Genomic DNA, 12668 nt, shown 5'->3' with positions numbered 1-12668 from the left:
ATGAATGCATGCACACATACACAAATATCGATTTCACACATTCTGATGCAGGTCTACAAAATCTGTAAACTAGAATACGACAAAATATAAGCAAAAGATGTTTATTGCTGCAAAGCAATTTGTAAGAATGTATGATTGCCATTATGACTGAAATGCAATAATCACTAGGAGAGCTCCAAGAACCCAATTGTTTCCAAGTTTGTTCCATCAGAACAAGTCCATAGTGTTCTTTGAGCAGAACACAGATGCAAACAACCCATTTTTGGCATTTGTTACTGGCAAGATTTAGACTTGGAGTTTACGTTATGTTTTGCTTCAAAGGGTTGGTTTTTTTTATAAAAAGAAGTTAATATCGGAAAGGTCAAGTGAAAACATTCGGGAGTACAGCTATGAATGTGATGAAGCTCCTACAACTGAAATCCCACACAAGAAGTTATGCAAAACATTTTACAGTCATATTGCAGCACTGTTTGTGCTTCTATTAGATCTTCATGCAATCTTAAATTCCATTCTGTGATTTATTTATTTTTCCATTCTTAACTCCAGAGACATAAAACTTAAGTCAGCAGATAATCACAAATAATCAGTTGACAGCAGCAACCAACATAACACTTGGTGGCAATATTTCTTGCTTGTTTTATATAAAAACAGAGCACTCTTTGAAAATCTTGATATGAACTGTGCTACCATTACTGATTTTTTAAAATAAAAAATGCACACATTATTTTAGACTATTTGCTCACTAAAAGCACAGAAACACTATGTTTATCTAAATCATCCCTATTATTCAATATGCACTGAGGGAGCAATCGTGTATATTCAAAAGTAAGACAGTGTGTTTAACGAGGTAAACATCCTACTATATTTATGACTGCCACCTAAACCCATTTATCCACTCCAAAAGTACTGAAGAGAGACAAAAGGAACATATAGATTTAAGTTTGTACAATACTTAAACAACATATTAAACAGTATAATTATCTACTTACCTGGACCACTCCCATGCAGGAATCCAAAAATATTGACCCTTTTGGTTCTTTTGATATTTTCTCATCTTTGTAGAAATTTAGGTTATATGATCCATCACCAAGTTGGAGTAGATGAAAAAATCTTCTTTTGAATGACTAGTTATGAAAAAGTAGTCACATTAAAAATATGAAACTAACAAAACACACACAAAAGCACTCCATTTCCATACACCATAATCCAAAGACCCTATTAAGAACATGAAAGGGCTTGCAAGCCCCCAAACAGGAACGGTCATATTGCCTGGCCCAAAAGCAGCTTCAGAAACATCCTGTAGCATTGTGAAGAGTGGTTGTCAGAGGAGAAAGTGAAAATGCACTTTCACAGATCTTTAGTAGGGAGTTCTTTGGATTTCAACCCCAATGCTACAGTGCACTACACACGCTGAAGTGCTGTTGAAATCAATAATATTGACAATGTACAACTGTGTGCAATACCACAGTCTACTGAAAGTCTAGCAGAAGAAATAAAACCTACCCGCATAGTAACACTGATAGCACTGTTCATGTTGCCTTTGTATAGCCATCCTTGTTTTGTAATTCCTCCCTTCTGAGATCCTAGAGAAGCTGCATCCTGGGATTTGTTGTTGTTGTTTTTTTAAAAAGAGAAAAGGCTACAATAAGACAGTGATACATATCTGGGTCCTTTATCATGAGCTGCTGGTTCTATACATACAGTGGTACCTCGGAAGTCAAATGGAATCTGTTCCAGAAGTCCGTTTGACTTCCAAAACATTCGGAAACCAAGACATTCGGAAAGCAAACCAATGGCTTCCAACTGGCTGCAGGAAGCTCCTGCCGCCAATCGGAAGCCGAAGAGGACGTTTGGGTTCCAAAGAACGTTCACAAACCGGAACACTCACTTCCAGGTTTGCATTGTTCAGGAGCCAAAATGTTCGACTTGCAAGGCGTTCAGGATGCAAGGCACAACTGTACTAGAGGTTGATAAATATGTCCAATTCAGTTTCTTTCCATTTCTCATTTTTCTAACCTTAAATTCAATTCACATTTCTACATCTTTGAGGGCCCTATTAACTTGTCTGCCAATTGTAGTCAACAGTTTGATGTTACTGTGGTAGATCAAGATTGCATCAGCTTTAACATATGTTTCCTTGAGGGAATAAGGCAGGATATGAGAATAAATAATTAGTTTACAAGCTTTGAATGTACCTCATATCACGCCACCGGTAAAATCAGTAAGACAATGCCCTAACTAATTACACAATAATTTTATAACAGAAAATGACTTTCTGGTTCCTGTAGGTCAGGTCATTTCCCCATCAAAGTTGCACACAGGTCATGTTTTCAAATGTCTTTTGAATCAAGCAAAAACTACTTAATGCTGATAGGTTGTGCCAATGGCCATATTAGATCGTTATTTAAAAATTTGTTTGTTTCACATTTAACTACCGAGATTTAATGACACTTTCTCTAGTTTTGAGTTAGAGAGACATAGCCTGAGAGAATTTCCACCGGAGTTACAGTGAAGACACCAGGAGCTGACAATAGCGCTAGGATTATTGAGCTGCCAACTCCGGGACCAGATATGCACCACAAACTAAAAACTGTGTTTAGACGGAGATTTTACACATCTCTGATAACCAACTGACACTCTACCATGCTAGACTATCTGAATAATTATTACGTTACCAGAGTTTAAACTGACAAGTTGAAAACAGAAGTCATATGCTTACCTCATCCTTATCTGCTTCTTCATCAACTTCATAAACATGAACTGGAAGTTTATCCAATTTGGTCCCTTTGCTAAGAAAAAAAGAATACCACATCCCACAATAATCAGTTCAGGATCACTAGGGTAATGAATGGTCAATGCATATATGCACAGTAAAATACAGATGTATACTTGAAAGAACATATATTATTAGTTTGCCTAAATGGAAGTAAAAGTAGTAGGGTTTTTTGTGGGGGCAGTGGCAGGTGAGACACTGTGCATGGCATTAGCCTTTCAGATTCAGCACAATTGTATCTTATTAGAAAATGGTATTCTATTTCTCTTCAAAAAATATAAAAAACAAAGTTCCTATTTGCTGAGAAACCATTAAAAGGAAATTTTCTTCAAGCTGCAATGATCCTAATTATGGCAGAAAAGACAGTTATGGCAGAAAAGGCATACTCGCTATATATTCCGCCAGTACTAACACAGAGATCACATTCACCCCTTTCCATGTTTACTGGGGTTTTGCATTATTTGGTACATTCTATGCTCTTTAATAAAATGGAGTTAGCAACAAGTATGTCCTCTCAAAGGAGAATTTGTTGTCTTCTAAAAAATGTTTGCCTCTCCTACCACTCCCATTTTGTAGTACCTACCAAGTAACAAGTTGCTATTTTCAGAGGTGCACTGTAAAGGTAAAAATGAAACTAAGACATTTAAAATTAACATTCCTTATAGCGTTCCCACCCATAGCAACTTCAGATACAACATATGGTGGTACAACAAAGTAGCATAAGCGCCCAATGACTCCTGTGTCCTGCGTTGTTTCCAATGAAATATGTAAGTTGTACCTACATCTGGAACTCAGGCAAAACTATCTCAAACATTACAAAAGCAGCACAAAGATAAGGAATTGTCACTCACCAAATCACCCACACAGCCTCAGATTAGTTATCCAAAGTTTACAAACATCTTTTTGCAAGTACAGAGGTAGTATAATCCTAGAAAATCCTACTCACTTTGGAAGCTGTCGAAACTCTCCTGAGTAATCTTCATATTTATAATTGACAACATGCCAGTCTGAGTTATACGTTTTAATGCACTGCAAATAAGGAGAAAACATATGATAACTTTGAGTGAGATTATTTGAGTGTGATAACTTTGAGTGTGATTTTCTTAGCAGTGCAAGAGCTTGTTTTTATTTAAATTGTTGCCTTTAAAACTGTCAGTTAAATTTTTGATGAGATTTGTTATTAGTGAAAAAGCATTTCTCCCCATTAAATAAGGATACCGTAGTAAGAAAAAGTATAAAAATAAAAATGCACCCATATACTGTATAAAATTTATAACAATTATATTACTGAATATCCGTCTGAATATACAACTAGCTTGTTCTGCTGCTAATCTGGCTAAAATTGCAGCAAAGCCTTTAAACCCTCGCTCAGAGGAAGTACATTTTTACTCCACCCATGATCTGCTAACATAAGAATTCTCATTTATGTTCGCTTCAACACTAGCTTATCTTGCATGTTAGTCAAACTCGTTATAAGAACTAAGGCTATGCTAGCAACTAATTTTTCATAAAAGTTAATTTAGTAGCTGCCCTTGAAAGTCCTATAGTGAAATGATACAACTAGATAAACCATACCATTCTCAACTTATTTAATTCTCAACAACTGAACATAACACATGTATAAACAGACTAGAATGGGTGATTTAAAGCAGAACAGTCAGAATGTCTTTACCACTTCACAGAACACACTAAAAAGTGAGAGCTTTTTAAAACTCTTCTTAAAACTCCCAAGAGGCATCAACAGAACTACGTGTCTTCTGTTCCAGCTACCTGGAGCCCTGAACAGGATCATTCCTTTTAGGGCTGATAACTATGTAACAACATTTTGCTGCATGTTCTACTTGCTACAACATAAAATTAAAAATACAAAGCATGGAAATCAAGTAGCAAATACACCAGAAGCATTACCTCTTTAACAAATAAACTCTGAGCTTCTTTCTCTGCATTATCAGGAATCGTAGAGCATACATATCGATGCTGTCGTTTCAGTACTGCTGTCTTTAGTGAGAGATCAAAGTATAATTAATTGCAAATAGTAATGCAATTCTATCAAGGTCTATTCAGACCAAGCATCACTAAGTTCCATGCGGCTTACTCCCAAATAAATATGTCAAGGACTGCAGCTGAAATGAATATAAAATTCAACTAAAATGATTTCTAAAATCAAATATCTCACAAGGAAAGGTTTGTTCTTCTTCAATTTGTTAATTCATATTTTTTTGGAACTATATGTAAAATACCAAAATACACACTATGGAAATAAATTGTCATTACGGTATTATTATAAATTACATTTCTGTCCCACCTTTTTCTCCAAGGAGATCATGGTGGTATACACTCCCCTCCTCATTTAATACTTACAATAATGCTGTAAGGTAGGGTTAGGCTGAGAGGCACAACTGGTCCAAGGTCACCTAGTGAGCTTCAACGCCAAGGGGAGATTTGAACCATGGTCTCCCAAATCCTAGTCCAATCACTACACCACACTTTATAACGGATACGTTTTTATTGTAGCCTGGATTTTGTTAGTTTAGTCATCATACATATCATTCTGAGACAGGGCCCTTAGTGTTCACAATCCTGTTTTTGAAATATGAAAAAAGCCAAGAGAAATTGTCCCAGTTTTTTCCTACCTCTCTTATCTCAGATTCAACTTTTTAAGCATCTTTTTTTCTACAGTTGTTAAGGCTGTGTATGAGTTAACAAAGCTGAAGACTAATTTTCACAAGAGTGTATACTGGCTGGAAGTATAACTGACCAGAGAGACAAGGAACCCCAGGGACAGCTCATCCTGATTCGCTGCCTGAGGATTCGCTGCTGCGAGGACGAAAAGGGGAGATCCCGGGCCGCGCCGACCTTAAGTGAGCCAGGCCACGCCCCCCCGGCCAGCCGATTGGCTGGCCCTGGGGCTGCTGCGGCCTGAGGATTCCCCAGCCCCGCGCAGATGTTGGGGGCGTGAGCCCGCAACTCCACCCCCTTCTTAAGTCGGGAGTGGCTTTGCCTCACCCAGCCACTACCGCTACTGCCACTTCCACTGCTCATCCCTGCTTAAGCCCTCTCCCATCAGAGAAGCAGCGGCAGCAGCAAGAGCTCACTAGAACCCGCCTCTGGTGCTGTTTTTCCTTACTTCTCTTGTAGCAGCTTCTCCTCTTCACTTCCACAAACCTATGTTTTGTCTGTTGGGGTCAACAGAGGGATGGCCTTCATTTTCTTTCACTGAGTGCAGATGAAAAATGCCCTCCCCTAATTCATCACCCCATTTGGGGGCAGCAAATTTGGGGAAATATTTTGGAACTATTCCTGGGAGTGAAGGTTAATTTGTATGTAAGCTTCAGGGAGCTTTCCTCATTTACTTGAAAAAGAAAAAGAAAAAAGAAAAAAGAAAAAAGAAAAAAGAAAAAAGAAAAAAGAAAAAAACAACTCTCTTACTTTGCCCTCACAAGATGTGGTGGACTGTTACAGGACTATGTTATGACATAGCACTGGAAGAGGGAATAGCAGCTGACAGAAAAGCAATTTAAAGAAAGAAAAAGCTGTAGTTGCTACTGACAGGCCCCCTCCCTCCCAAAATTATGGGGAGTTACCCCAAAAATATTCTGTAAGGGAAAATCAGCCCCCACTTTTGCCTATCCCAAATTCAAACTGAAAGAACTTTTTGTTTCAGCTCTACTTTTAGTCAAAATAATTCTTTCCTCCCCTAAATCAAACCTCCCCTGGCATGTCCTATTTCCCCCTCCTCTTATTAGTGTATGCCTGAACAATGAGACTCATGCCTCTCCTATCCTTCTACATCACAATAATCCCTCATCTACAAATCTTCATATACATAACTTCAGTCAAACAAAGGATCCCCAAGTGATTTGCCTCTTTTGATGTAATAGTCCTATGACTCTCTCCATAGCTATTAGCAATGGAGTATTACATTACATATTATATGGAGTACAGTAACATAGTATGGCTACTGCTGTATTACAAATCAAATTGTGCATCAGAAAGTCAGTTCTGTGGCAGAACTGGTAGTTTAATTTGTTTTGTAAAGTACATTATGCGTATTAACTTTGATGTCTTCCCAATAATTCTTATCAAGATTATGGCCTACACTCTAGGATGGTTTTAAGCTTATTTGGAGTCATACTGGATTGCTAACAAATCCCAAGATGTTTAACTTTCTTTGAGCCACATATACATTTGCTATTGTTTGCAGTCAACACCTGCTTCCTGCATTCAATACTGGTCTTTCCATGGATGCTCAACATACTTCTTCCTTTGTTCTACTAAAAATAGTATTATCCAAACATACAGATAAACATAGTTCAAACCCTTTAAAGAAGGAGGGCATCCTTCTTTAAAACAAAGGCCATTTACAAAAGAAAGAAAGAAAGAAAGAAAGAAAAGTAACATGCTCATATCCAGAAAAAATATCAGCATTCCATGAATTAAATCCATGAATTATATCAAACATTTCAGGCAAATATCAACAAAAAATCACTCATTTTACTTTGCATCAGGATACATGGGGCTTTAAAAAGAAATAGAGAAATCTCACAGCCAGAACTGTGATCATTTTCTTAAAGGAGTTTAATGAATAGTAAAACCCCAGTAGAGCCTGCAAGTCTCAAGAAGATACAGCAAACACATGAAGCAGGTCTGCCATGCTATGTTACATGTTCATTTTTTGCACCATCTCTGTCAAAATGGTTACATACCAGTTTAAGTTACTTCCATGATAGCTGGAGAGGCTTCAGAATAGTTTTTGCTGTGTGTTTTTTAAAACAATGTCACCATGCCAAAGCCAGTTATAGTGCTCAATCCCAGAGCAGTTAAAATACTTTCACATGGCTGCAGTAAGAAATCCAAGTCTTCTTGTAAGACAAACTAACACCACTGGTTGTCTTTTTATGCTAGCTGTAGAACCAGGTTTTAAGTAGTGGATGGAAGACTCTATATCAGGCATGGGAACCTCTGGCCCAAGTGACAAAAGCAGCTGTCCAAGCCTCTCTATCTGGCCCTTGGGATTCTTCTCAAACTACACTCTCTTTCTAACCACCTCTGACTCTGCCCTCTAGTCCTGCATTGCAACCTCCTTGAGTGTTTTTGACTGGCTGGAATATGTCCTTGAACTCTGATGATGAATTTTGCTTGCCTTGACTGGGGATACGAGTTTGTGTAGAGAACAGCCTACTATATAAAGGGGGGAAATTCATTTTTTGCTCCACATACTTTTGCCTCTGTGTGCACCACTGGTGTGTGTGGCCCCTAGAAAATTGCTGAAAAGGAAATGTGGACCTCAGACTAAAAAAGGTTCCCCACCTCTGCTCCACATACAATCTTATGTGGTGAGGTGAAGGAAGAAGTTGTCACTGAAGAAATGCACACAATTAAGTTAACCTTATTCTGGAAGCAGAATATTTGTTTATGTATTTTTTAAAATAAAGAACTCTGTCTTGGGGAAAAATAACTCCTATAGCTATACTGAGGTGATTAAACATAGTAAATTTCATAGTTTACTTTTCCTTTTTTATTTAAAAATTGTATTCCATTTTTCTTTCAAAAAAGAACTCCAAAATTGATAAGTTAATCAAATTAATAACCAATACAAAATACAATAAAATCAATAAGAGTTTTATAACAAAAAAATGAACATGACCAAAGCCACAGAAGCAAACAAAAATGAAAGACACAAAAAAGACAGTGGGGAAATAAGCTACACAGCCATTTGCCAAAAGCCAAGTTGTGCAATCCCAAAGACCCTGCCTTAAGAGTCAAGATGTCACTATATGGCAAAACCACACAATGATGGGAGTTACATCAGCATCCCTAAGGGCAGCTAGATTCCATGACTGAGAATCTGTACCTGCCTGCACATCAGACACACAGAGCAAGACACAGAACCTCAGGTGTTGATCTGAGCATGCAGACACAAATGTACAAGGAGTCACTCAATTAAAAAAAAATTTTTTTTAAAGATTAGGACCAAGACATTGAACAGAGTCTGGAGACAAGCAAGTAAGCAGCACAGAAGAAACAATAGACTTCTTTCTTCATAATGGTAAATCATGAGTTTACCATATTTCTAATTTAAAAGTACTAAAAGATATATATTACACATATATACACATACACTGTGTGTATGTGTGTGTGTTTACACACACACACACACACACACACACACACACACATACCTAGAGGGAGGGGAAGCAATAGTAACCAGTAAAATCAGTTAGGTTATAGGCTGAATCTAAGTTTAAAGGAAATAGCATTTGATGCTTTATAGCTAACAAGGTAATGCACAATAACTTTTAAAAAAATTGTTAGTGTTGGAATTAAAGACGCTACCTGGAAGTCATCATAAGGGAAAAGCAGCATCTCACGCAAGGCATCATTGAGGATTTGAGTTTTCTTTTGAACAATGACATTTTCATAGTCTATTGGTTCAATGAGCTTTGGTTTTGCCTAAAAAGAAATAGAAATATTTAAGTTATTAGATAACACAAATTTATTTATAAATATACTTATGTGGATTTATATATACCCATGGGCTACTGCAGCACAATTCTACACATTAAGCTCCATTTAAGTGTGTATAGGATTGCAGACAATAAAGTTAGAATACAATAGAAACAGAGTTTGAACTGAACTACAGATAACAAAGTGTTTGTATAAAAAACAATATAGCCAACATGTGTGGAGAAATGGATGTACACAATGGAGACACAAGTCAAGTTTTACTTAAGTTCAAAATGCTTAACAAATTATGCATGCTTATGTATATAAAGCAATCCATTCCTTTTAATTGGCACAGTATTATGTCATTAAGCTGATGCTTCACTTTTATCTAATAGCTGCATTATTCTCAAGTATTCTCCTAGTTTACAAATGAGATATTTTACTCTTATCACTGAATATTGTGCAGCCCTTCTTAACACAAGGCAAACACCTCTAATATTTTTTGCTGCAATTAAGAAATCTGATTCTAATGGCTTGGAAATAATTGTAATAGCACTATCTAATCTATCTATCTATCCATTATACATACATACATACAATTTAAACAAAATTACTCTACATAACATAAAGAAACTATGCCAATTATTGCCCAACTCCAAGTGAGCAACTGATTCTTTTTTAAAGAATCCCTGAACAACAGCAAAATACTTTTGGATAATAGATCCAAGTAAACCTCTAGCTGAAACTGTGAATACTAATTATGCTGCAATAGGACACTTTACATGTCTTGATAAGGTTTTTACTGCTATCTAGAAAGGCTCTAGTTGTGTAAATACCATGGAAGGAAGCTTGCAGAAAATAGTACGACAATGGTTTAAGTTCACTTTCTGCTTGAATTCCCATAAAGTACCGTATTTTTCTCCTGAATGCTCTTTTTACTGGAACATGTAAAATTTCTCTGTATCAGCAACAATATGTGGGAATTTAAGTTCCAATATTTAACAATTACATGAAGTAAATTAAGGCAAATCAGAAGACTTTCTATCAAAGATCATTTTTTCCTTTCTATCAAAGATCATTCAGAGGAAGATACAAAATATGTTAAGATTTTCTTCAAAAAAGGCTTCTTTGGAGACACACTGATCTGCACACAGGTTAGTCAAATTTAATTCAGATTTTCTAATATCTACCACATGGGAACATTCCTGTTAAATAAAACGTCGTATTGGACGAAGTTCAAAAGAACAAAATGTTATATTTGGAAAGAAACACTATCAAAGGAGAGGCTAGAGAACTGGGAGTGTGCAACTAAGTTTTAGTTTTTGTTTTTTTACAGAGAACACAATACATTATCACAGAAAAGTATGCTTTAATTGTTTGTATAGCGGAGCATACTTAGTTCAAAGAATAATAAGAACACCCACATGAAAAAGAATAGGCAAACTTAACTTCAAAAGTAAACGTGGAAATGTTGACGACATAATAAAATAGACCAAACCCTAAAGAAATACGACAAGGCACACACACACACACACACACACACACACACACACACACAGTGTTTTTCTGGTTGAAATACAACTTGACCACTTGTTACTCAACAGCTAGATAACTAAATCATTACATCTCTAGTTATACAGACATATTTTTGCTGGAACCACCAGCAAAATCTAATGATTTCTGCAAATGAACAAATCAGGATGAGACTTATTAAAAGCAGTTGACCATTGCCAATGAATGTGAAAGATAAATTCCTTTAATCAAGGAACACTGATTAAAAAGAACCTACTCTGATAAAGGCGTACTGCAGAAAAGTATCAAAACTTTAACAGACATCTAGGTTCTATTAGAAACAGATTGCCGTGACATAGGTATTTCACACAACTGTATGTGAAAGCAATAACCACATTTGATAGCAAACCAGAAATGTTTTTATTATGCTATATAGGAATAAATAACTTTTATGTGTATTATTTATTTAAATATTTCTATACCACTGTATCATAAAAAACATGAAAGCAGTTTACAATAAAATCTATATATAATACAACACATACACATTTAAAATCAGTGACCATCAATTTTCTTAATTGCCTGCATAAGCCAGGTGGCAGATTTTAAATGCTGGAATGTGTACAGTTAAGAGTTGCAGCAAATTTTCTGCCTTGCTTCTAAGACAGAACCATGAAGGACTCCAGAGACATTTTCCCAATAGAGTATTGTAGACACAAGTTTACTTAGTATCTTCATTTTTCTCTCAGTGTTTGAAACAGCAAAAGCACGGCGCAAAGGAGTAAAACACAAGCCATTTGGATTGAACATTCTAGTATTAGGACACAGATCAACTTTGACTTGAGTTTTTGAGCCAATAAAAATCTGTGGATGAGCTATTTTTGTTTACTCCTAATCTAAATTTAATTCAGAATCTTTTTCAAAGGAAATTGTTTCTCAATTCAACAGTATTGCTGCTAAATTTGTTTCTGGTTTTAAATGATTAGTCTGCCTTATAAACAGAGGATGGAAAGGGCAGCAGCAGAGCAAGCCGATCAGGCACCTGGGGGTGGTGTGTGTGTCCTGCACCCGTGAGTGGGGCCAACCGCCCATGGGGCAGGACACTCCGCGGGGCCTCCGGAGTCTACCTGACTCCTCCCACTCAGCCGCCCTACAGTTGAGGGGGAGGCGGCGGGCGGACCATTTGGGCAGCACGGAGCCTGGGCACGCTCAAGCCACCATGTGTCTCCCAGGAGAGACGGTGGCTCGAGCGTGCTGCAGGCCCCCCGAGTGCCGCCCGACATTTTGTCACCCCCCTCAGTGGTGACACCCAGGGCAACCACCCCCACTGCACCCCCTTCCTCCACCCCTGGGAAAGGACACTACATAGAGCTCAATGATAGCATCTCTCTTCTAGCTGAGATCCAATCACACCCCTTCATGTCAATTAGTTCCATTAGGTGCTACTAACAAATACTAGTTCTTCGTTAATCTCAAAAGGGAAACAAGCTACCTAAAGAATCTGATACCCTTGCGCATAAACTGCTAACCATAACAGTTATTTCCTCCACCAAAGAAAATATACACGAACAAATGGAAAAGCTAGATTCTGCAATTTGTACTTTTCACACCACTGTTTAGATTAATGATACTATGGGGTGGGGAAATAATGACTATTATTCCATGATCAAATACAGTGGTACCTCGGGTTACAGACGCTTCAGGTTACAGACTCCAATAACCCAGAAATAGTACCTCGGGTTAAGAACTTTGCTTCAGGATAAGAACAGAAATCGTGCTCTGGGGCGTGGCGGCAGCAGAAGGTCCCACTAGCTAAAGTGGTGCTTCAGGTTAAGAACAGTTTCAGGTTAAGAACGGACCTCCGGGACGAATTAAGTACTTAACCCGAGGTACCACTGTACTCACTTGTTACCGCTGGGAAGTAGAATGATACTGA

The 12668-nt window shown here is 37.4% G+C and overlaps 1 protein-coding gene across 15 annotated transcripts in view; it reads right to left on the bottom strand.

Annotated features, from left to right (window-relative positions):
* Nucleotides 1-12668, bottom strand: part of DOCK9 (dedicator of cytokinesis 9) — a 98035-nt gene that overhangs the window by 55977 nt on the left and 29390 nt on the right. For all 15 annotated transcript variants that reach the window (XM_079972369.1, XM_079972376.1, XM_079972380.1 and 12 more), the window contains exons 2-7: nucleotides 9110-9226; nucleotides 4682-4771; nucleotides 3720-3802; nucleotides 2720-2789; nucleotides 1504-1599; nucleotides 990-1124 (exon numbers count right to left, since the gene is read on the bottom strand). In XM_079972369.1, the coding sequence (XP_079828495.1) occupies nucleotides 990-1124; nucleotides 1504-1599; nucleotides 2720-2789; nucleotides 3720-3802; nucleotides 4682-4771; nucleotides 9110-9226 (591 nt within the window). The remainder of the gene's footprint in view (nucleotides 1-989; nucleotides 1125-1503; nucleotides 1600-2719; nucleotides 2790-3719; nucleotides 3803-4681; nucleotides 4772-9109; nucleotides 9227-12668) is intronic.

Source organism: Podarcis cretensis (assembly GCF_951804945.1).
Source record: "Podarcis cretensis genome assembly, chromosome: 4".
NCBI lineage: Eukaryota > Metazoa > Chordata > Lepidosauria > Squamata > Lacertidae > Podarcis > Podarcis cretensis.
The sequence above is the reverse complement of the archived record's forward strand: the minus strand, read 5'-3'. Positions and strand labels throughout refer to the sequence as shown.